We start from the raw sequence: 23,925 nt of genomic DNA on the forward strand, positions 1-23,925 counted from the left end.
CAGTTTTTGGGTAAAGGGGTATTTTTAGTGTTCAGGGTCAGTTTTCAGTTTTTTGGTAAAGGGGTATTTTTTGGGTTCAGGGTCAGTTTTCAGTTTTTGGGTACAGGGGTATTTTTAGGGTTCAGGGTCAGTTTTCAGTTTTTGGGTAAAGGGGTATTTTTAGGGTTCAGGGTCAGTTTTCAGTTTTTGGGTAAAGGGGTATTTTTTGGGTTCAGGGTCAGTTTTCAGTTTTTGGGTAAAGGGGTATTTTTAGGGTTCAGGGTCAGTTTTTAGTTCTTGGGTAAAGGGGTATTTTTAGGGTTCAGGGTCAGTTTTGGGTTTTTGGGTAAAGGGGTATTTTTAGGGTTCAGGGTCAGTTTTGGGTTTTTGGGTAAAAGGGTATTTTTAGGGTTCAGGGTCAGTTTTGGGTTTTTGGGTAAAGGGGTATTTTTAGGGTTCAGGGTCAGTTTTGGGTTTTTGGGTAAATGGGTATTTTTAGGGTTCAGGGTCAGTTTTGGGTTTTTGGGTAAAAGGGTATTTTTAGGGTTCAGGGTCAGTTTTGGGTTTTTGGGTAAAGGGGTATTTTTAGTGTTCAGGGTCAGTTTTGGGTTTTTGGGTAAAAGGGTATTTTTAGGGTTCAGGGTCAGTTTTGGGTTTTTGGGTAAAGGGGTATTTTTAGGGTTCAGGGTCAGTTTTGGGTTTTTGAGGTACAGGCGTGCAGGGTAAAAATAAAATACATTTATATTTAAATTAAATCAATTAAATGAAATTATAAAAAATAAAATTACATTAAATTATTACGTTTTTAATTTATTTTAAATGTATATGTATTAGTTTTAATTTTTTAATTATGTTTTAATGTTTTTATTTAATATTTGTAAATTTATATGTATTTTAAAATTATTTTGACATTATTATTAATATATTTTAAAAAACGATATTTTTATTTTCGATATTTTTGTACTACGATATTAATTTTTCGATATTTTTGTACTTACCTTTATGAAGATAGGACTCCGATATTTTTGATTTCGATATTTTTGTGTCGAAATTTTTGTATGTAGATATTCTGTCTGTCGATATTATGTCATAGATTCGAGCCATATTGTACACACAGCTGGGTAGTAAGATGCATGGATATTTTGATAGCATAACATGATGTAGTCCCAGGATTTTATTCTCTATAATGTTTAAACTCACACAATTATCAGTACTATGCGGCAGCTCCATGGCAGTACAATACTATTAGGAGATAATGAGCTGGTAATGGGGAATAACATTCAGGTGCAGATTTATTGCGATTGTCTGTGCATGTCTTCCCTGGTTACGGGCCATTTGCTTTCAGTGAGCATCTGCATTTGGCATGCATGGCTCCCAGTATGTCACTGTGCACTGAAACCCAAGTGCTCGGATTCGGCAGTGAGATACTACCCTGCCGAAATCATGATCCGGACCATAGTTTGTTGTTAGATATCGGTCAAAGCTGTTCTCGCTCCCTCTTCTAGACCGTCATTCTATGCTACTCTGTCAATGCAACGGTGGAGCTATCTTGTGTTTTCTGTTTCTAAACTGGTGTTGCCATTTGTATTTTATTCAGTCATATATGGATAGGAGTTTACAACTGTGGGGATGTTTGATGCTACTTTTGATCCCTATTTGTACACAAATGTAAGGTTGTTTTACATTTAATATCACTTGACAGTGTTACTTCTAAATTAAGGACATCGTAATAAAATAATAAAGCACTGAGATGATACCTTCAGTAGACCACTTCCATTCAGAACAGCATGTGTGTCAATATTTCTAAGGATGGCCACCTCTGAAAAGGAAAGATATCTTCATAAAAGTTAAAAACATACCCTGTTAGTTGGATTTTTAAATATAAATATATATATATATATATATATATATATATATATATATATATATATATATATATATATATATATATATATATATTACCTACTGGCGGTCGCCAGTAGGTATATATAGTTAGGATTTTTTCCCTATGGGATTTTTGAAAATTCTATGTCTAATAACTTTGGCGTTTGTGGACGGAATTGGCTGAAATCTTCAGGAAAATGGCACATTTTGTTTCTGAGCAGCCCTTGAAAATTTGGGGGGGGGTTCGTCAAGGGGGGGCCGAGAAAAAAGGGGGGTCCCAAAATGTGTTTTTAACATTGAGTTTTCCATAGGGCGGTTGGCCTCACTTTTAGCCCGAACGGCTGAATGGATTTGCACGAAACTTGGCAAAATTGTAGGGACTGGTAGCCCGATGTGCCTTTTGTAGGTCTCAATATATGTGCTTCAGTGGATTTTGAGAAATTAACGTTCAAAAAAAGATATATATCTGTAACAGCGGACCGGGCAGCGCTCAAGTTCGCGTACTTTTCGCGCAACGGAGCTTTGTGAAGCGAAGCTGATTGGTTCTCCGGCGTCTGTAAACATTCCAAACAGTCCGTAGCGGCCGCCATCTTGTCTCTCGGTAGGATCGAGAGACAAGAGGAGGCCAAAGCGAAGGGGCATATGACCATAAGGGGGCATAGTAGATCCTCGCTGACCCCCTAGGTTTGATGTGGAGGTTTTAAAAGGGCCCCGCGGGGCAAAAAAAAAAAATAATAATAATAATCGAACGGCTGAATGGATTTGCACGAAACTTGGTAAAATATTAGGGACTGGTAGCCCGATGTGCCTTTGCTAGGTCTCAATATATGTGCTCCAGTGGATTTTGAGAAATTAACGTTCAAAAAAAGATATATATCTGTAACAGCGCTCCGCTTCGCGTAACGGAGGTTTGCGAAGCTGATTGGTCATTCTGTCACTGGGCTATAGTTGGGCTACATCTGGCTGATATTTGGGCTACATTTGTTTTTTTTGTCTCTGGCGGCCATCTTTGGGCTACATTGGGCTACATTGGGCTTCATTGGGCTTCATTGGGCTACATTGGGCTACATTTGGGCTCCAACATATATATAGGCCAATGTAGCCCAATATATATTTTTCAAAGTTAATTTTCGTAAAAACCACTGGAGCATATATCTTGAGACATAGCAAAGGCACATCGGGCTACCAGTCCCTACAATTTTGCCAAGTTTCGTGGAAATCCATTCAGCCGTTCGAGCTAAAAGTGAGTCCAACCGCCCTATGGAAATGAAGGAAATGAATGGGTAATTTGTAATTAGCAAATAGCTCATCGCAAACTAGGAATGGTAAAGAATCGCTATTTATTCCTTAAAGTTCGCTATTTAGGAAATGCAAAAAACTTTGATGATACATATGGCGGTTCATCTCTAACAAGATAAGAAGCATAGGGATAGATTTATGATGACTGGCGCATCACCAGGGATGTGTTAGTCATTCTGTGCCGCTGTTCCGTCACCTATGGTGTGCTGCATTTACAATGCGGCGCATCATGGGGCAAAAACAGCACAGATGCGTGATGTATCTGTGCCGTAAAGGTGGCGCATTGCTGGAGTTGTATCGCAAGTGTGATGAAGCTCCAGCAAGGGTCGGGGGTGCCCCTGTCGCAGGGTTTCTGTTCTCACACAGAACTGTGGACAGAGGATTGGAACCTCGGCGAATTAGGGTGCCCCAAAACTCACCTTAGTAATCAAAAACCCCTTAGCAAGCTAGGTACAGTGTCACATTGGATATAACAAACTCTCAATGTTTAGACAATCCAGAATATGAACTTATAGTACCTCAGGATACGTGGAACTCATGAACAGTCGGTCGTTATATATTTCTTAGAAACCAGAACATGGAGTTAAGAAGAACACATGTGTATTTGAAATGTTTATTTACTAATGCCGTCTTCTCAGGCGTAGTATCTTAGATAATACAAGTACACATATTATCAGTAGCAAAATTACCAGCATAGTTACTAGTACATAAAAAGCGAATGGTGACAGTATGTTAACATGCTGTAAATGAATAAGAGTTAGCAACACTTATAAGCAGCCACGGGCCGTGGAGGGAGTTACGGTGGGGCAGGGAGGCGGGGAGGGGGAGGGGCAGGGTGGAGAGGGCTCCACCCTGCCCCTCCCCCTCCCCGCCTCCCTGCCCCACCGTAACTCCCTCCACGGCCCGCGGCTGCTTATATCTCACCCTCCCTAATACACATATTATATTATTTGCTAAGAAGATCTGTTTGTGTTGGTTTAGGGCGTGCCCATACTTTAGTGTCTTAGATTTGAAGGAATCACATCAGCATACACCAGCTCTCTCTTCATGTGAACCGCATCAACTGTTGTGTATGTGTGTTCGGCAAAGCAATATAAAACCCGCCTCATGCCCAGAATTGGCAGAAGCTGCACTTATGTTATGAGTATGAAGTCGTGGAGATCAGACCTCATAACAATTCTGTATCGTGTTGTTCTTGAAACTTCAGCACTCGCTGTACAGATATAGTTTAACAAGCAAAGCAGATAGTAGAGCAATAACATATTATTCTCATGTAAACCACGATGAACTACTAGGTTGAAAGCTAAAGCAACAACTAAGTGTCGTGTGCAGAAGTTGCAAAAAAGGAAAAATGGCGTTTAAACCGGTAATGAGCCCATGCTAACTTAACACGGTGTAAAGATATCCAGGACCTAGATGACACCTCCCCATGATCCGGAAACGAACTGAATAAGATAATAGAAGTGCCATCTCATGAGAGCAGATTGCAACTTTATATGTGGACGGTCCGCAAGGTAAAACATTAAAAACTAGGAAAATTTAATGCTAAAGAAAAATAAAACAGCCAAGTACTTTATCGAGTCTTAAGCCAATAGGCAAGCTAAATAATAAAAACTTGACAAATAAGTCAATGAATTGTCAATGAAATGCTAGTACTCAGCATATCAAACATGAAAAAGGTCTATGACATAACTGTGTATGCAAAATAAGCTGCAACAGCCTCCAATAGGAAGTCACCGTCTTCATCCGAAAAGAGTTCAGCCATCCAATTTAAAAGCGGAAAAGAACATACGTGCTCTCCCAGCACCAGATCCTCTATCACCATCAGAGGACAGCTCGGTGGGTTTTCAAGAAAGCTCTGTTCCAAGAAAGACTGTGTTGCCGCCAGTAAATTCCAGGGACCAATTAGTCCATGCATCAATGCCACAGCCATAATCCTTTCGCCAGGACAAACCAACTCGTGAGTAATGATAGGAGTCATCAGCTGATTAAAGTCGACGTCAGGAGAAACCGGTCCGCAGAGACACAAATCAATGGCCCAATCGAAATCACAGGTCAGGCAGTGAAATACAGGCTGGACACAGGTGAAGTAGGAGAATCGAAAAGATAATCCATATGCCGTGCTTAATATCGCCAACGGCATTGTGCCATAATATTCTAGCATGCGATTGCGGAACAGTGTCAGCAGCTGCAGGGCGGGAGCTTGCACAGGAGGGACATCCATATTTAAAAATGTAAAAAAGCAAAAGAGCGTCCGCTGGTAATGCAAGTAAAAATGGGAATCCACGAAGCAGAGTGGAAAAAATAGAATGAAAGAAAGCAGGGATGACTCCAAAGATTTTCTCAAATGAAGTCACGAGACCACTGGTAACAACTTTAAAAAAGTGCGCCAGGGCCTTTGTGGAGGACGTGTTAAAGATAGTCCGAACCATCTTGCTGAAATGGAAAGGTGAATCAGTATTGAAAAGGGTCTGCACCTCTGTACGGGTGTTCGCTATGTGAAGCACGAAAGTTTCACGGGCCGAACTCAAGGCCACCTCTCTCTGAGACAAAAGAGCTCTTATTCTTGCCATGCCGTTGAAATCTGCTCCCAAGGTTGGTATTTGTGGCCAGATTGAAAACTCCCTATGTTCATGTGTGGGAGGAAATAGAACATTTCTGCAGCAAATAACCCGTTCACTTACTGTTACGATAAAAGGAATACTTTTAATTAACCCAGAACAATCTTCATTATTGAGCATCAAATAACTACCATTTTCCAACAACTTGAACGTGGGGATGATAGCAGGAACTGGCGTGCCTTGCAACACGCAAGCCATATTTGGTCGGTGTTTGTTGCATGAACCGTGTAACTGTATGTGCCTACACATTAGTGAATGATCTGGCGTCTCAGTGCATTCCTCTCCATTCAGATAAACTTCTTGATCATCTTTGAAACATCTGTATGTGTATGGAAGCGACCAGACCTCATGAAGAAAAGCACTACCTAAAGGTTCATAACAACCTATTGGTATATATTTGATACAATTTGAAAACTTATATAAAGCAAAAGGCAGCGTTATTAAACCGTGGATAAGGCACGTTGCCAAAAAACCCGCAATCCTCTGCTGATGATGTCACTGAGCATGTCATGAATGATGTAATATGTGACATCATCAGCAGTGGATTACGGGTAATAGTATCTCTAGTTTACTCCCCTATAGCTGTCTTTCTTTTAACATAAGTGTCTGTTTCCTTCCCTTATACTTACTGTTCTTTTTTTTTGTAAAACATTTTTGGTTCACTTCCGGTTCGCGTACCGGCGAGCGAACTGGGAAGCGAACTACGAGAAATAGAGGTTGGCACAGTTCCAAATATTGTACCAATTTTTTAATAACGGGGAGGTAGTTCTGAAAAGAACTTTTTTTTTATTGTTTTTGTTGTTTTATATTTTTTTTATTATTTTTCTGAACATTTTTTTACTTTTTTTGAATTTTTCTGAACAGTTTTATATTTTTTTGGGTTTTTCTTGGAGGGGGCAATGAAAACGATTCATTGTAAAGGGCTCAACAGGAGCAACAAAACAAAAAAAAAGTATTTATTATTTGGGGCGTTTCGTACAAACTTGCATATGATAGTCAATAGCTCTGTTGATCAGAGTGATGCTTCTTTCTCCATAGCAAATGAATCCACTGCAATATACGCAGACTTGTTTTACTTCATGAAATCTCGTTTGTATATTTGGCACCATCTCCCTGCCCTCTGGTCCCGTTACTTCCGGTACAACAGATCTTCTGGCCATAATAGGGAGATTATCTAGGTCGTTACGAAACTGTGCAGCACTGTAGTTGTTAGGATGCCACCTAGTCATATGGCGATGCATTGTGTAGTTTCCGAAACTGTATTTTTTGTCGGTCCCTCTGGACAGTCTATCTTGACATATAAGGCAAGTTACGTATCTTGCATTTACTTTTTTCTGACCTTTGGGAATTTAAAAAAATTGCCAAATGAAGTTTTCTTTCCGGTGAGACGTCCTGGGCTCCTCAGGCAAAAAGTGCCTCTCTTCGTGCTCGTCGTCCTGTTCCTCTTCTTCCTCTTCTTGCTGAATTATAACTTGAGCAGGTGGTCCACTCTTCCTTGGATGTGGTGGAGGTGGTGGGGAAGCACCAGCTGAAGCTACTAAAGAAGCCATTGCTCACTGGTAACAAAGGGTCTTTCTCTCACAATGATGAAAGTCAGAGTGAGGAAAGAAGGAGGGATTTTCATCATTTGGGAAAAACAATAGTTCTCAACCAATGAAAAGTGTTCATTTTAGATTATATGACCTAGTCTTACATCATTAGGAAACCAAAAGTGAAATGAACCAATGAAAAGTGTTATTACCAAGTCACATGACCTGCTGTGTTTACGTTAAGCGCTTTGCAGGGCCTCCCGGTTTGCTTCCAGAAACCTGTGCTTTGCGACTCGGTAAGCGTACCAGTTCGCTAACGTAGCACGTCATATGACGTATCACGCGACAACGCGAAACGTCATGCGGACGGGAGGCGTCACGATGTTGTTTTCTAACGCGGCAGTTGCGGTAAAGAAACGTTTACCGGCTCGCGGTCTATTTCGCGGCATCAAGGTCAGCTAACGGGAAGCTTCCCGATTCGCGAAGCGGGAACGAAGAAAAAAAAATATTTAAAAAAAAAATTATTAATAAACATATAAAATATATTTTTGGATTTAAAGAAGAATACATTTTACAGCTACAGTTATTAGCTGTTAAAAAACCAATGAAATTCACTGAAAAAACCATAGGTTATAGACCATATATAGTTAGGAATTAGCATTTACAAAACCTTGAAAATTCACTGAAAAAACCATAGGTTATAGACCATATATAGTTAGGAATTAGCATTTAGAAAACCTTATTTTACTCACACAAAACCATTGAAATTCCATATATAGTTAGTTGCACTAACTATATATCGCGCACCCGCAATCCACTGCTGATGATGTCACATATTACATCATTCATGACATGGTCAGTGACATCACTGATGACATCACTGATGACATCTCAAATGACATCACTGATGACATCACTGATGACATCTCAAATGACATCACTGATGACATCATGACACACCAATACCAGTTACTACATACGCACTCACTGATTCGTACGTCTACACACACATTCACTCATTCACCCATACAATTACTCATACATATAGTCAGTTATTATTAGAACACTATCATATGCACTCATACACCTAGTCAGTCCTGTGAAGAATCAATCACACTTCGATTTCCTCATCTATAGTTAAACACAGAACACCATACTTTTCACACATATACTAACACATACTTACTCTCTTATACAATCACTGATACAAGTACACATTGATATGCACAGCGTCACACACCTCCCAGCCAGCCACACACACACTCAGTCTTCCATCCATCCAGTCATTCTTCAATATGTAAAACGTATTTAAACTTTACAAAAACACACAGACACTAGATGATGTCATCAGTGATGTCATCAGTGATGTCACTCACCATGTCATGAATGATGTAATATGTGACATCATCAGCAGTGGATTGCGGGTGCGCGATATATAGTTAGTGCAACTAACTATATATGGAATTTCAATGGTTTTGTGTGAGTAAAATAAGGTTTTCTAAATGCTAATTCCTAACTATATATGGTCTATAACCTATGGTTTTTTCAGTGAATTTTCAAGGTTTTGTAAATGCTAATTCCTAACTATATATGGTCTATAACCTATGTTTTTTTCAGTGAATATATATATATATATATATATATTAAAATAAAAGGATAAGGGGATTATTTAGAGTTTGTCAGATATAAGGCATTCTTAAGCCTGTCAGCCTTAGGGGGGTCTTCCTTCAAACCTTTTGCCTTCTTCCTCCATTTTTTGCTGCTCTTGTTTTTTCTGGTCTTAGGACTCTGCACACTTTACAACTGCTAACCAGTGCTGAAATGCATGTGCTCAGTCCTTAAAACATGGTAACATTGGCTTATCCTCAATTAGCATATTTAATTTACTTGTAATTCCATAGTAAAGTGCCACTATATCTGCCCAGGACCTGTAAATTAAATGCTACTAATGAGCCTACAACTCTGATTGTGCCACTAACTTAAATATACCTTTAAATATATCTCAGGTCAGCCTGTGTGTGCAGTTTTTATTTGCCATTTCGACCTGGCAAAATAAACCTTTTGCCAGGCCAAACCTTCCTTTTTTTCACATATGTCACCCCTGGGGAAGGTCCTGGACAGCCCAGAGGGTGCAGTACAGTGAATTTAAAAGGTAGGGCATGTATATATGCATTTTATATGTCCTGGTAGAGAAAAACTCTTACATTTTTTTTTACTACTGTAAGGCCTCAATTTCCTATAAAATATTATTGGAGTTACCCTATTGCATTTAATGAGCTGCAATTTCCAAATCGAAAGAGGTAACCAGTTAATGTTTGGTGTCTATGGAACTGTAATGAAAAACTCTTACTTATAATGAAGTTGTATTTTAAATTATACTCTGGAAAATTGCACTTTTAGAGAGTTGGCATTGTCCTGCCTTTGCCATTTGGGTCCCATAGCCTGTACCTGGTCATTTGACTGGGTTTAGCTGACAGTTGAGCGTTGTGCATTCCTTCTAGACAGTCACACACAATAGAAAACTTTGGTGAGCCTGGATGGGCCATCGCTGGCAGGATCGGAGGGTGGAGCTGGACACAGCCCTAATTACACTTGAATAGTCTGTGTACTGCCTCCACACAAAGGGTTGCATACTCCCTGTAGTTGGATTGAAGTCAGGACAGGGAAGGCAGGATGCCTAGGGACTTGAAAGGGAAACCTCTAGAAGCTTCACCACCACTTCAAAGGAGCAACTGGGTATAAATACTGGACCTCAGAAACCAACTCTTCAATATACTTTTGGATCTATGGATACTCGGCCAGGAAGACAGACAGGTGTTCTGGCCTGCTTTCTGCTGCTCTCTTGCTTGTGTGAGAAGGACTGAACCTGTATCTCCTGAACCCTGAACCCAGAGTAACTCCAAGGGCTAGTTGGCTGGCCTCCTGATCTAAAGCTTTAGGGACACATCAGGCTTCCAACAACTTTACTCCTGCACCTAGACTCTCCCAGTTGTGGGTCTACCTTGCCAAATGTTGCCACCCCAGCCCTGGACCCTTGATCTGGCATAATTGACACATCTACTCTGCTGTGTGGCACAACCCTGAGCAGGACCAGCGCATCACCGCTGCTGCATGGATCAGGACTGCTGCAAAGACCTGCATCTCAGCCTGCAGCCGCATGGGAACCGCTGCTACATTACGCATCACCCGTACAGGCACTTTCATCCCTCGTCAATGGTAGCCTTGGTGACAATGGCAGACTCTGCATAGTAGCTCCTCCAATCCGACGCCGACTGCGCAATACATCCCAGACTCCAGACTGTACATTTCAAGGCCTCATAAACAAGGTGTTAGACGATGCAGCAGGACCTCGCACCGGAGCCTTGCTGCATTCTGGAAACAACGCATCACTTCAGCTACACGATTCATTTTTGACGCAGATCCTAAACGCGTTTTGCAAACCAGGATTTAAGGTCCTCTATTCAGTGGACCTAACTGGGTCCTTGTAGCCGGCCCACACTCCATCGCGTGAAGCCTGAACTTGTAACTATGTCCAGGTTTGGCATGACTAGATATCCACAGTTGGCTCTTTTAACCTTTTTGCTAAATTTTTACTAAAATCTTTGAATGTGGATAGCTCTGGTTCTACTGATTGGAATTTTGTCATTTTGGTCTTATTTATTTTTTGCAAATTGCTCTACTCTTCTAAACTGGTATGAGATCTTTTTGTGGTGTGTTGTGCCCTGCCATATAAGGGTGGGGAATCATCATCTGGCTAGGGTTGGAGTAGGTCATCCAGGTCTTCCCCGAATCATGAGGCCCTTCAGTTGTTCAGAAGGAGGAGGTTCCAGACCCATTTTTCCTCTAAGTATGCTGCTCCCTCTCCGAAGAGGGCTATCAAGAAGGGTCCCTGACAATCAAAGTTGAAGGAGGGTGGGGTCAGTGCCTGTGGGTGGCTGGATCTGGCCTTTCCTTAAGGTGTGGTAACTGGATGTCTCGGTTTGTTGGGTTTTGGACACTGTGGAAAATGGTTACGTGATCAACTTTTGGCAGGTTGCCATGGATACTGGTGTGCGATTGACTCCTGTGCCGGCCGCCAGTAAAAAGAGGTTGGCGCTGTTGGAGTTGGTGCAGGAGTTGCATGCAAAAAAGGCCATTTGCCGGGTGCCGGAGTCAGAAGTAGGTCATAGGGGATTATTCCATTGTATTCCTGGTTCAAAAGGGTCTTGGGGGCTTTTCGATTCGATCTGAAGTGAGTCAACTCCTGGATCCGGGCTGTTCACTTCAGGATGTTGACTATTCAGGCAATTTTCCTCTACTCAGGCCAGGAGATTTTTTGGCATCATTAGATCTGGAGGACGTCTATCTCCCCATCCCTGTCTCAGTCTCCTCTCAGTGATTCCTGAGGTTTGCAGTGGGAGATGCCTATTTTCAGTCTCTCAAGTCCTCACCCAGGGTGTTTAATGAAGGTCCTGGTGCCACTAATGGTACCCCTTCATGCAGAGGGAGTGTTCATTCTTCTATATTAGGACGATCTTTTGATTGATTCATTCAGCAGAGGAGTCTCAGTTGTTCGCTCAGGTCGACAGGGTCTTGGAGGTTCTACAAGGCCACAGCTTTTTGGTCAGTTGGGGAAAATCTTCTTTAACTCCCTCTCAGGGTATGGCCTTCATCTGGGCTGGGTTTCTGACTGTCAAGGGGCGAGTTACTCTGTCTGAAAGGAGATTGGCCTCATTGTAGGCTCAAGTTCGGGCCTTGGTGTCTCAGGTGGCTCCTCCGGCTATGGATTGGTAGAGTGTGTAGGGGAATTCGGCTTCTGTAGTGTTTCTTGTGCCCTGGGCCCAGTTTCACCTTCTTCGCCTGGCCAACTGGATTCTGGCTTTCTGGTCTTTGGGGGCCCAGGATCTTCTGGCTCCACAATGGATGAGGTACCGGGTCTGGGAAGATCTGTCCTGGTGGCTGAGTCCAAAGCATCTCCTGAAAGGGGTCGTGTTGTCTCCCTCAAGGGGGGACATGGTCAAAGTCCCTGAACTTGGTGGCCAGAGGCATTTTCCTTATTGCTCAGGACTAGGTTCTGGGTCTGAGTGCTTTCCACATTCGGGGGTGGAGAATTACAAGGCAGATCTCTATCAGGGACATTCCCTCGTCCAAAGATTTCTCTCTGCTTCCCAATTTATTGCAACAGTTGGTTGTTTGATGGGGACTGCCAGTGGTGGACCTATTTGAGGGTCCGGGGTATTCCAAAGTGCAAATGCAAAACAACAGTTGATGGACATAATGCAGAACAATGTCATACATTCACCTCACCTAAATCCATCGTTTTTTTTGCACTCCACACCACCCCAGTTCAGACATGGCCATATGCAAATCAGCCTTGACCCTGTGCCTCATGGGAACAGTCCAGCCCGAACTGCCAAGCCATGTCTTTCCTGGACCGGAATCAAGCATCCTAGGACCGGTTTCTGGCTATCAGCCGTCTTCAGCCAGGATAGCTTGACTCCAGTGGTGTGGAGAGCATGGGACTCACGTCTGATCCTACCCATCCCACTCGGGGTGACAAATGCAAAACAACAGTTGATGGACAGAATGCAGAACAATGTCATACATTCACCCCAGTACAGAGATCTGGGCCTAAATCCATCGTTTTTTTGCACTCCACACCACCCCAGTTCAGACATGGCCATATGCAAATCAGCCTTGACCCTGTGCCTCATGGGAACAGTCCAGCCCGAACTGCCAAGCCATGTCTTTCCTGGACCGGAATCAAGCATCCTAGGACCGGTTTCTGGCATTACAGCCGTCTTCAGCCAGGATAGCTTGACTCTTTGTTCGCCCTAAGTTGGCAGGGTATGCTCAGACGTGAGTCCCTTGCTCACTTTGCCACTGGAGTCAAGCAAGCCCGGCTGAAGACGGCTGTAATGCCAGAAACCGGTCCTGGGAAGCTTGATTCCGGTCCAGGGAAGACATGGCTTGATAGTTCGGGCTGGACTGTTTCCATGAGGCACAGGGTCAGACTGATTTGCATATGGCCATGTCTGAACTTGGGTGGCGGAGTGAGCTAAGGAACGGTGATGAATTAAACCCAGATCAGTTGACTGGGGGTGAGTGTTTGTATTGTCAACGCTCCGTCCATCACCACCTTTGGTTTTTCTTTGTTCGCCCTAAGTTGGCAGGGTATGCTCAGACGTGAGTCCCTTGCTCACTTTGCCACTGGAGTCAAGCAAGCCCGGCTGAAGACGGCTGTAGTGCCAGAAACCGGTCCTGGGAAGCTTGATTCCGGTCCAGGGAAAACATGGCTTGGCATTTCGGGCTGGACTGTTCCCATGAGGCACAGGGTCAGACTGATTTGCATATGGCCATGCCTGAACTGGCGTGGCGGAGTGAGCTAAAGAACGGTGATGAATTAAACCCAGATCAGTTGACTGGGGGTGAGTGTTTGTATTGTCAACGCTCCGTCCATCACCACCTTTGGTTTTTATTTGTTCGCCCTAAGTTGGCAGGGTATGCTCAGACATGAGTCCCTTGCTCACTTTGCCACTGGAGTCTAGCAAGCCCGGCTGAAGACGGCTGTAATGCCAGAAACCGGTCCTGGGAAGCTTGATTCCGGTCCAGGGAAGACATGGCTTGGCAGTTCGGGCTGGACTGTTCCCATGAGGCACAGGGTCAGACTGATTTGCATATGGCCATGTCTGAACTGGGGTGGCGGAGTGAGCTAAAGAACGGTGATGAATTAAACCCCGATCAGTTGACTGGGGTTGAGTGTTTGTATTGTCAACGCTCCGCCCATCACCACCTTTGGTTTTTCTTTATTCCAAAGTGCAGCAATTTTAAGGCTTGTTTCTTGGTGGCCGTCACATCACCTAAAGAGTTGGAGGAGTTGGGGGCTTTATCCTGTAAGTATTCTTTCTGCAACGTTTTTCCGGATTGGGTGGAGCTGGTGCCGGCTCCGTCTTTTACCCCTAAAGTGAATTTAGCTTTTCATCTCAGTGAGGAGGTGATTTTACCTGAGTTTTGTCCTGAGCCTTCCTTGAAGAAGGAATGCTGGTTGCACTGTTTGGATGTGCTGCAGACTTTATTGTCGTATTTGCAGGTAGTGAAGTCCAGCAGGAAGTGGGATGTGTTGTTCACTAATTTTGGTCCCGCAAAGAATGGTGGCAAACCATCCACGGCTACTCTGAGTTAGTGGATTCGGTCCCTGGTCCTTTTGGCTCACGAATTGAACGGGGCTGTTCCTCCTATTTGATTGCAGGGGCACTCTACACGGAGTATGGTAGCTACTGTGGCTGAATTGCAGGGCACTTATGTGGTCGAGATTTGTAGGGCTGCAACTTGGTATTCCCCTTCGTTATTGCATTCCCCAGCCCCTGCTTGAGACAATCAATTTGAAAGCACAATTAAAGCTGTAATCCTTCCACTTCTTCATTGCTCTTCATCTCATCTTCTGTACTTAGCCAATACATGTTTCGTTGCAGTTTTCTCGACTTCTTCAGGGCTAAGGAATTACAGGTACATTGATATCAGTACTGCAACTACAACAATTTTTACTTAGTTTGTCATAATCCCTTGTGACAATCGTGGAGTTCTGTTTATGCTCCAAATTAGAAGTCTCAAAACCTCTAATGTGTGATTATGTCGTGGAAATCCATGCGTTGTAGTACTAAAATTCACATTTCTACGTTACCATGAGCAGATCACTGTATTTTTTTTATATTACACAAATCTGTGCCAAACAGAAAGTCAGTTGGAAGTATTAATACACACTGTATTCTTTCAAAATTTTAGATGCGAAATACCATGCACACCTTGTCCCAGTGTCAAGGCATGCAATCAATGTACATCTCCAAAAAGAGAAATGAAAACAACTCTGGATGTAAAAATGGGTGAAGAAATTGGACAAAAGTGAAACAAAATAAAACAAGGGCCTCATATCTCTTGTATATATAACAGGACAGCCTGAAAATTGGGGAGAAGAGTTGGTCTAATGGCTAGGGTGGTCAACCTCGAATCTGGGGAACTGGGTTCAAGTCTCGGCAATGACGCTAAACAACCTGTGATTCTAGGCAACTCACTTAACCTCTCCATGCCTAACATGTAATGCAACTGGTGCTATGTAAAGTGCTCTAATACCCGATTTGGGTCAAGTTTGTGCAATATAAAACCCTGTAAAAAAGATGTAAATGCACACTGGTAAGTGTGGAATCCAAACTCACATGGATTTTTGTTTATTAAACAAAGTGAACTACACAATGCACCTACTGTCCATCCGGTGACAATTTCAAACCGGGCCCGAAAATTCCTCTCTAGTGTCCATGACTCAGGGGCGTAACAAACACCCCCGCAGCCTCAGCAGTGCAGCCCCCCCCCCAGTTTTCAGTATATGAAGGGGGCCCCATCAACGGCGGTGGGTTAATTTCCACCTTGTATTTCCTTTATTTTACTGCCACTGCAGATATATGGTTTTCTTTATATCTGCCTTGCCAGCTTGTGAATGTTTTGCAGAGCTTGTTTGTTTTCATCCCTGCCCGATTGCGGTCTTAAACTATGTAAAACCACGCCCTTATGTGACATAGGGAAGCCTTCCTCAATGAACACAGGCCGGGAGCTTTCAGCTTTAGTCTGTGTTCCATGAGTCTGTCTGTCACTCAGTGATGTTTCACCTTTTTAGGTCTCACCTTAGCAACGCAACACATGCGCTGCCCGCCTAGGCGAGACCTGTAGTCGCCACTTTCTATGCCGAAGGGAGACAGGAGGTGGCACGCGCGGACAGGAGATGTGCACTCGGTACGCGTGCACCTCTCCTGTCCGCCCGTGCCAACTCCTTTCTCCCTTCAGCAGAGAAACGTGTGACACAGCGCGCGTATCGCGTGCTTTCACTTTTCCTCGCCCCGTCGGCTCAGCGTTCACTTTTACACAGCTTCCATGGAGAAATTTACACCACGAATAAATAAATACGTTTTGTCTCTTGTTTTCATTGTCAGTTCAACGGGAAAGAGGAATCAACGTTCTACCTCTAGGTTCTTTTACGTATCCGACCTGTGTTATTCCGGAAAATCACTTTATTTTCCTACTTCTCAGATGCACTGTTGTCAAACATTGAAGCGCTTAAATCATGGTAAACCTCCGATAAACACACTCACTAATATTCCGGAAACACACTGAAGTAAGGTATTTGTTTTAAGGATCTACAAAGCGCAAAACCCTTTCAAGCACTGGAGCGCTGCACATTGTCTGAAGGACTGCACTGGAGATTATTTTAAAATATAATACAATCTGCTAATAAAACGTTCAGTAACACATAAGATCTCAGTCAGTAGCTCATTAGTCACGAAAACAATTAAAGGCATCGATTTCCAAATTCAAAGTGCCGACTAGTCCCTTAAATAAGGACTTTCAGTGGCAGGTGGTGTGCGTACTAGGTTTTCATATTACCACCCGTGTGACGCACCTGCAATTAGCTAACGTTTCATACTAATCAGCCGCTCACTGATACAATCTAAATATACCCTGCGTGGCCCTTTAAATGGAAATGTCTAGAATTCCGGCAAAATTACGCAATGCTTTATTCTGCAAACCAGGCCTTCCTTAAAGAGTGGAGATCCAGCAGAAAGGTACAACATTCACCTGTCAGAGCATCACTACTCACTCTGTGGATGGCTCCCGGGATGCAAGGGGTGGGTTGAAAGTTCACCCCAAGAGTAAACTACTGAGGACGCACGTCATGCGGAGGCAGCAGACTAGCATGTGAGAGATCAGGAGAGGTCTCAGACAGACCAGTGCACTGACAGCTGACACAGGAGAGAAACCCAGTCACAAATCATGCACCAGTAAATGTAAATGCTACTCCTACCAACTCCAGATTACTCATAAGTACGCTTCGTTTTGCCATAACTCGTTCTAGTTATGTGCTGAAGGTTAAGACACATGTAAAGCTCATGTTCTGCGTCACATGCTTTCATAACAGTCTCTCAGTTCACAGTGAACCAAACAATGAGCAGATTACATCACCTACAAAATATTCAGTACATTAATAAATAACTGGGCAGGTGACTGATCGATGCATAAAAGGTGAGCCGTGAGTACTGAATGAACTAGTCACCCAGCATTCCTTTCCATGAGTGATACCTCAGTAGTAGGCCCACAGCACGGTACAAAGGATTCAAAAGACATGGCTACCTAGGATGTTGGGGGCTCAGTTAGAAGATGGAGCCAAGTTAATGAGGGTGCCATCATTGGCAAACAGGGTGCAAAGTGTGGGAATCAGAAGACAAATGTCAAGTGCAGGCAGGACTGAAGGTTATACGCCATGTTTGAGTAGTATTACATCAGCATTTTAGTGCCTCAAATCACTCAACCTCTTGTTGCTTACATCGTTCTGTTGTGCACAAATGATTTCTTAAATGCCGTAAAATGCTTGTTTGGGAGACAAGCCTCCTACTGACATCCCTTTACTAACCTCAGTTTCTTACTCTCTCATTCATACCTTTTAAAGCTATTCCCTCAATGACCTTAGCTCTTATTCCTTAGTGTCTCCCAATTGTACACATGATTCTGCCAAATATGCCAGTTGCTATGACATCACAAGCGGTTTTGTATGGAACATGTGTGTCAAACCTTTAATAAACTGCATCATAACAGGTGATTTAAAAAAAATTATGTTTTTTCCACCAAACACAAGAAGGTCGAAAGGGCAGACAAACAGACTTTAATGGTGCCCACTGCAAGACCTTGCTGGGCCAGGGATAAAATAACCAACAAAACATCTGACAGTTTGTAAGGGGTCTGTGCTGCGGACTCCAGACCAGGATACAAAGTTGTCCAAGCACCCTGCATAAATAGACTTTGTAGAAGGACGCCTCGAGTAGATTTGTACTCGAGCAGCAGCTTTCTCAACGCAGACTGGTAGTTTCTCATCGTGAGCGGTCGCGAGCATACCCGACCACTCGCAATGAGAACCTGATCTCCCCGCGTTGAGAATCTCGCCGGGAGTTTTATTTTCCATGCTCACGATCGGCAACTTGATGTTGCTGATCCAGAATGAGGATGTCATTTTGCTCCCTCGCGGTCGACAACTTGATGTTGAGGACCGCGAGCAAGCAAAAAATGCCCGCTACACTACGCTCTGCATTTTTGCACTGTGCTACGTGCAATTTGCATAGTAAGTAGTTGTGCAAACTACGCAAGAGTAGCGTAGTCCTATGCCCAGGTTTAGTCATGAGACGTAGGGGCAACCATTGTGTGACATGGCATCCTGCACTGTATCACTTCTCAGATGTCTTTTAAAGAAGAATTGCTTCTTCCTCGTAAGCTTATGTCCGAGTGGTAATTCTTTTTTTAAATGGAAAACTCATAAGGAGTCTAACCGCAATAATATCAATGTAACCTGAATTAATCTGCCCCTCAGTTTATTTACCTTTTAAATTGTTATTTTTTGCTGTAAAGATGTAAAAAGTACATGCGTTTTGTTTGTATGACTGGGAATGAATATAAGGAATGTTTTGCTGCATCGGTAAACATAATTGTGGGCCTGATTCCCTAAGGTATTTGTAGCCATAAAAATATATTTACTTCCATGTATGTCTTGCAAGGCTTTACAAGAGAATTCCTGCTGGGTGCAGATGGATTTACTAATGCAGACTTTTCCACCAGGAGTGCAGGAAAATCCGCAGTAGCATTTCCCTCTCAAGGGGGAGAAGTTGGCATTACTAGGTGTGGTTTTCCTACCTTGTAAGTTTGTGAATGTGCACAAACAGTTACATTTGTGGCTATTCACAAACTCCATTTGTTGCTATCCACCCTCCGAATGCTCAGAAAGTTACTCCAGCCGAGCATAGAGCAACTCCTCTTGAAGAATGGGAAATGGAACAGATAATCCCCACATTTACTAGCGTATGTAGAGAAAATACTTTCTCCATGGGAATTATGGGTTGTCCCTTTGAGGGAAAAAATATGTTTGCATATTCTGCTGCCTGTCCCACATACCATACAATTTGGCACGACCGAACAGGCAACCTCAATAAAGTCCCATGGGAGGTGTAATAGTATGTTCAAGCAGAATAATGGAACTCCACCTATACTTTTATTCTTAGTATGTGAGTAGGGCTCCGTGTGTTTATTTTATCACGATTCTACTCTTGGAGCCACATTAACAACCATTTTTAGCTGTCGCTAATGGAGATTTCGGCCGTTTGTGACAGCTAAAAAGGGTTCTAGCATGTATCGATCCTTTTTTGCGAGTTGATAACCTATTATCAACTGGCAAAATAAGGTGTGCGAGTCACTAGTAGGAAGAGGCTTTCCTAATAACGAGTCAGAGGGGCATGTATGACGGTTTTAAGACCGGAATGCAGTCAGAAAAAAAATCACAGTTTAACGCCTACTTCAAGTAGGTGGTAAGCCACTCACAAATGGGAAGGGTTCCCCAGGGGGTGAACGGCAGCAAAAACGTTTTTTAAGTGGAGCCTACTCTTAAATATGAAACTGAAACGTTTTATTTTTGTTTTTGAAACACATCCCTTTTTCCATTAAGGAAACAAGCTGCATTTGGAAAAAAAAGTTGCTTTATTTAAAAAGCAAACACAGACATGGTGGATTTCTGTCCCCAGCAAGCCACCATCTCTGTGTTATTTCCCATTCCCAATGGGTCGCAAATTGCGACCTGCCTCATGAACATTGATAAGGCAGGTCATTTGTGACCCCATTGGAAATCGCAAAACGTCTCTGAGACACATTGGTACATTTCCTTTTACGACTCACAAGTTGTGAGTCACTAAAATTCGTAAATTGCGAGTCGCAAAAGGAAGTTCGCCTACATGTGGTCGTATGTTTGCTACTTAACAAAAACTTGTGGAAAGGATTACTGAATTAAATTCATAAACCTCCGCTATATAAAATCGAATCAACTCTGACTTACACAATTTGTGATCGCTTCCCTGATTACTAACCAGTGACCATGGCCTTTTCCATGATTACTTACCATTTCTCAAACCAATACGTACCTACCATTTAACACATTATTTTAGACAACTGATATCACCTGCATGATAGAAGGAGCTACTGTTTGCACTTGTGGGTTTATGAAACAGTCTAATCTTTATAATATCTGTTGATGTAGGAAGGACCAGCCATCAGTTACAACGCGGCGAAAACGCTACATAATTTTTGTGTATGGCAACAAACCCAAAACATTGCGGACGATGCACATCCTTCTCATCACGATACTGCTCTTCTTATCACAAGGTAATGTCGTGAGGAATGCAGCCTGTGAATAGCATAAATGACACGCTGTGTTTATTGCAGTTTCATTTAACTTCCACTGCTGTGTGATGGGAGTTCAATGACGTGTAAGGATTCTGGAAAAGAACACAACGGAAGGGTCACTGGTAGACATAAGGTACAAGCTATGGGTTTGTTTTATTATTCACTTTAGTTTGCAGCGTTTTCCTTTTTTTAAATTTATACATAACTGCAGTCCTTTGACATTCTGTTCCTTAATCTTAAAGTACTGAAAAGAAGCGTTGCTTCACTAGCTGCTTGGCTAAGGGCAGAACGTCACTGCTAGAATATCATCTGGGCCTGTAAACCCCGACATTCATCCATTACAATATGCACTGAATATAGACTTCCAAGCAAGCGATAGGGCTTCATTTAAAATTCTAATTCACTAAAAAGTAGATTTCAGGGCAAGGTCTGTGTCAGCACTTTGATATTCCGTGCAGGGCTGTTATATTACATGCCAAGATTTTGATGCTGAACGTATGCTGGATGCTATGATCACTGCTTTTATACCCTGGAATATAGATTAGCCATGGCTTTAAAGCTATTCGTTATCAATAAAGGCACCTACACTTTTAAAGATAACCGAAGAGGTATGAGTTTCCTGTACACCCTTTTGGGAAAGTGTCACACTTTTAGCGTAAGCAGATCTCTCTTTGAATGGCAGTGTGAAAAACTAACACTCAGCAACATGGGGATTTCCGGTTTATAATATAGATATAAACTGTATGTATTGATGTGGACATGTATAGGCTTTAACAGTATTACACCTCAACATAACACTCTTTTATTTGGAGTGTTGTTCCATGTTTTGCATGCTTTGCTATTGTTCTTTGCCTGTCAAGACCAGAGTCCGCCATTGACAGCTGTCTAGGTCCACAGGCAAAGCATTAACAAGCAATGTTTCGGCTCCCTCTAGCTTCTGATGGCCTGCTTCAGGCAGCTGGGCCCAGGGCGGTAAGCTTCAAAGGGGTGCATGGAGCCATGTGTATGAAGGACATGCAAACAACATGACTTCAGTGATTCACTATAAAGTGCTCGGAATCATTTACATATCCAGAGGCACTGTTTTTAACACCCCACCAGCCCCATTCCTTGCCCTGGCAACTCCCTAGCACCCCCTGCCGGTCAACACCAACAACCCCGTTGAGCCACCATCTTGGTTCATCTATCTAGTGGGAAGTTGGAAAATTGTTCTCTAAGGATACTGTGAAGCTCTCTGGGGCAATTTCTTACACTCTGTAATCCAATTTTGATAGTGAGAGTATGCATGGGCATAAATTACATTCAAGGTGTCACTGGTAGAAGTTCAAGGTTTGAGAGAATGCCCACAACAGAAATAGAAAGATGTGATACCGCTTTTAACTTGCAAATTAAGGATTGCTTTTTATTTAGAATTCATTTTATTGCAGTGTATTCAAACAACAATATATCAAAATACAGTGTCAACACATCTCAGTCATATCTTGATTTTACATTTGGTCTTACTTTATGTAGAAAATGACAAACCCTCTTAATATGGCAACAGTTTTCGCTCATTCCCTTCTATAACCCTCTACCACCCTGGCAAATTAAGGATTTCTATGCAATTCTATTCAATCTACGTAGGCCATAGCTTTAAAATGATAAATGCAAACCATAAACAGTTCTGAGTTGGGTGGCCAAAATTGGACTTTGTTTAGGCCACACATTTAACGAGAAAAAGTTAAGAATTTAAACACACATCTAACACTAATATCCAGCTTGAGACAGCCAAGTGATGCACAATAAACCCAGAGATAGACGTCTGGTAGGTCAAACACAGAGTCCCTACAGCAACCAGACAGTAAATCCAAAATAATTGTCTTGGCATTCAGTTCTTTCCCTTTTCAAGTGTTCCCCAAGGGTTATATGTAAACCCAGAGATAAACATCTTGTTGGACCAAAACGGAGTCCTTAAGAAACCAGACTATGGGTCCACAAGAATTGTCTTGACATTCTGTTCTCCCTTTCAAGTGTGCCCCATTTGTTCTATGTACCCATCAGACCTGTCAAGAGTGACGTTACACTCAAGCAGGATTCGACACTGCAGTGTCTAAAATGATGCCCTCAGACCCCACCCTGCATATTCAGTGTAGTTCAGAGGAGTAATCTCTACCCATTTAGGTCGAGTATTTTTCTGCAGGTTACTTTTCCTCAATATTTAATATATTTCTGACTTCACAATTGAATTGGAATTTTAATAATTATTAAAGATTGTTGTTTAATTATTTTACTAGTTGGACCCATTCCTGAGATATAGAATGTAAGTATTAATCTCTCACAGAACAATTAGGCCTGCCACAGTGAAAATATAATTTGGGTGCTAGTCACTGTAAGGACATGTTATTATTAAATCTTATGATCACCTACAATTTGTAAATACCAGTCATCCAGCCTTGTGGGCTACAAGGTCTGCATAGGGGTGATTTATTGTTTAAAGAGAAGGATTTAACCTGTCAAAAGGTTTATTTTGAGAGGTCAAATTGCGGTTTCTACACTGCAATAGTCATATTAGTGGTAGGCCTGAAGTCGTGTTTGCACCTTCAATGTAGTGGATGGTGCATGGGGGGGCTGTAGTCCACTAATGGCATTTAGCTTCCAACCCTGGGTACACTTTGTATCATATACAAGGAACTTACAGGCAAGTTAAATATGCCAATTAGGAGTATGCCAATTCAACCATGTTTAAAGGTTGGCATAGGCACTTTATTGTTGGTTAGCAAGGGTAAAATGCAAATCCACGGTGAACATACAGAAAAGGCAGGAATCCTTCACATGTGTTGTGAGCTGAACGGAAATCTCAGTTAAATACTTAACACTAATAGGCACATAAATACAGCTCAGGTTATACCTTTGTGTCACAGGTAGTTCAGGACACTAAGCAGTTTTGCAAACGTAAATATCACACTCATTTGCTGCAGTCAAGTTGGAAACTGGATGTCACAAATTAAGACCTTAGATTCCCACATTATTCAAAATATTTATGCTGCTTTATGATTCTTTGGTTCAACATAAAAATCTAAGGAGTTGATTACGAGTCTGGCAACTCGTGTTGGTGGTCGTATAGCCGCCGTATTCCGATGTGACCTTTCATACCACCAACCATATCCTGGCAGTGGCTCAGCGGCCAGGGGTATCCAATATGCAAGGTGGGAACACCATGGTCCGTCAAGCATATTTCGAGTTTCCCCACTGCCAGCCTTATCATGGCAGTGAGACTGCCATGAAAAGATTGGTGTTGGGGAAAGAAAGGGGGCTTTACCTGGCCCCAATCTCCCACCAACATGGGGATAAATTCAGGGGGCACAAGATGTGCCCACTGTTTGCATGCACCCCAAGTT

The 23,925-nt window shown here is 42.5% G+C and overlaps 1 protein-coding gene across 1 annotated transcript in view; it reads left to right on the plus strand.

Annotated features, from left to right (window-relative positions):
- ADAMTS20 (ADAM metallopeptidase with thrombospondin type 1 motif 20) overlaps window positions 1-23,925 on the plus strand; it is a 1,463,844-nt gene that overhangs the window by 339,675 nt on the left and 1,100,244 nt on the right. Inside the window, exon 6 of the mRNA XM_078648053.1 lies at window positions 20,403-20,527. Coding sequence (XP_078504179.1) covers window positions 20,403-20,527 — 125 coding nt within the window. The remainder of the gene's footprint in view (window positions 1-20,402; window positions 20,528-23,925) is intronic.

The sequence above is a fragment of the Lissotriton helveticus genome, chromosome 1_1, assembly GCF_964261635.1.
Source record: "Lissotriton helveticus chromosome 1_1, aLisHel1.1, whole genome shotgun sequence".
In the NCBI taxonomy this organism is placed as follows: domain Eukaryota; kingdom Metazoa; phylum Chordata; class Amphibia; order Caudata; family Salamandridae; genus Lissotriton; species Lissotriton helveticus.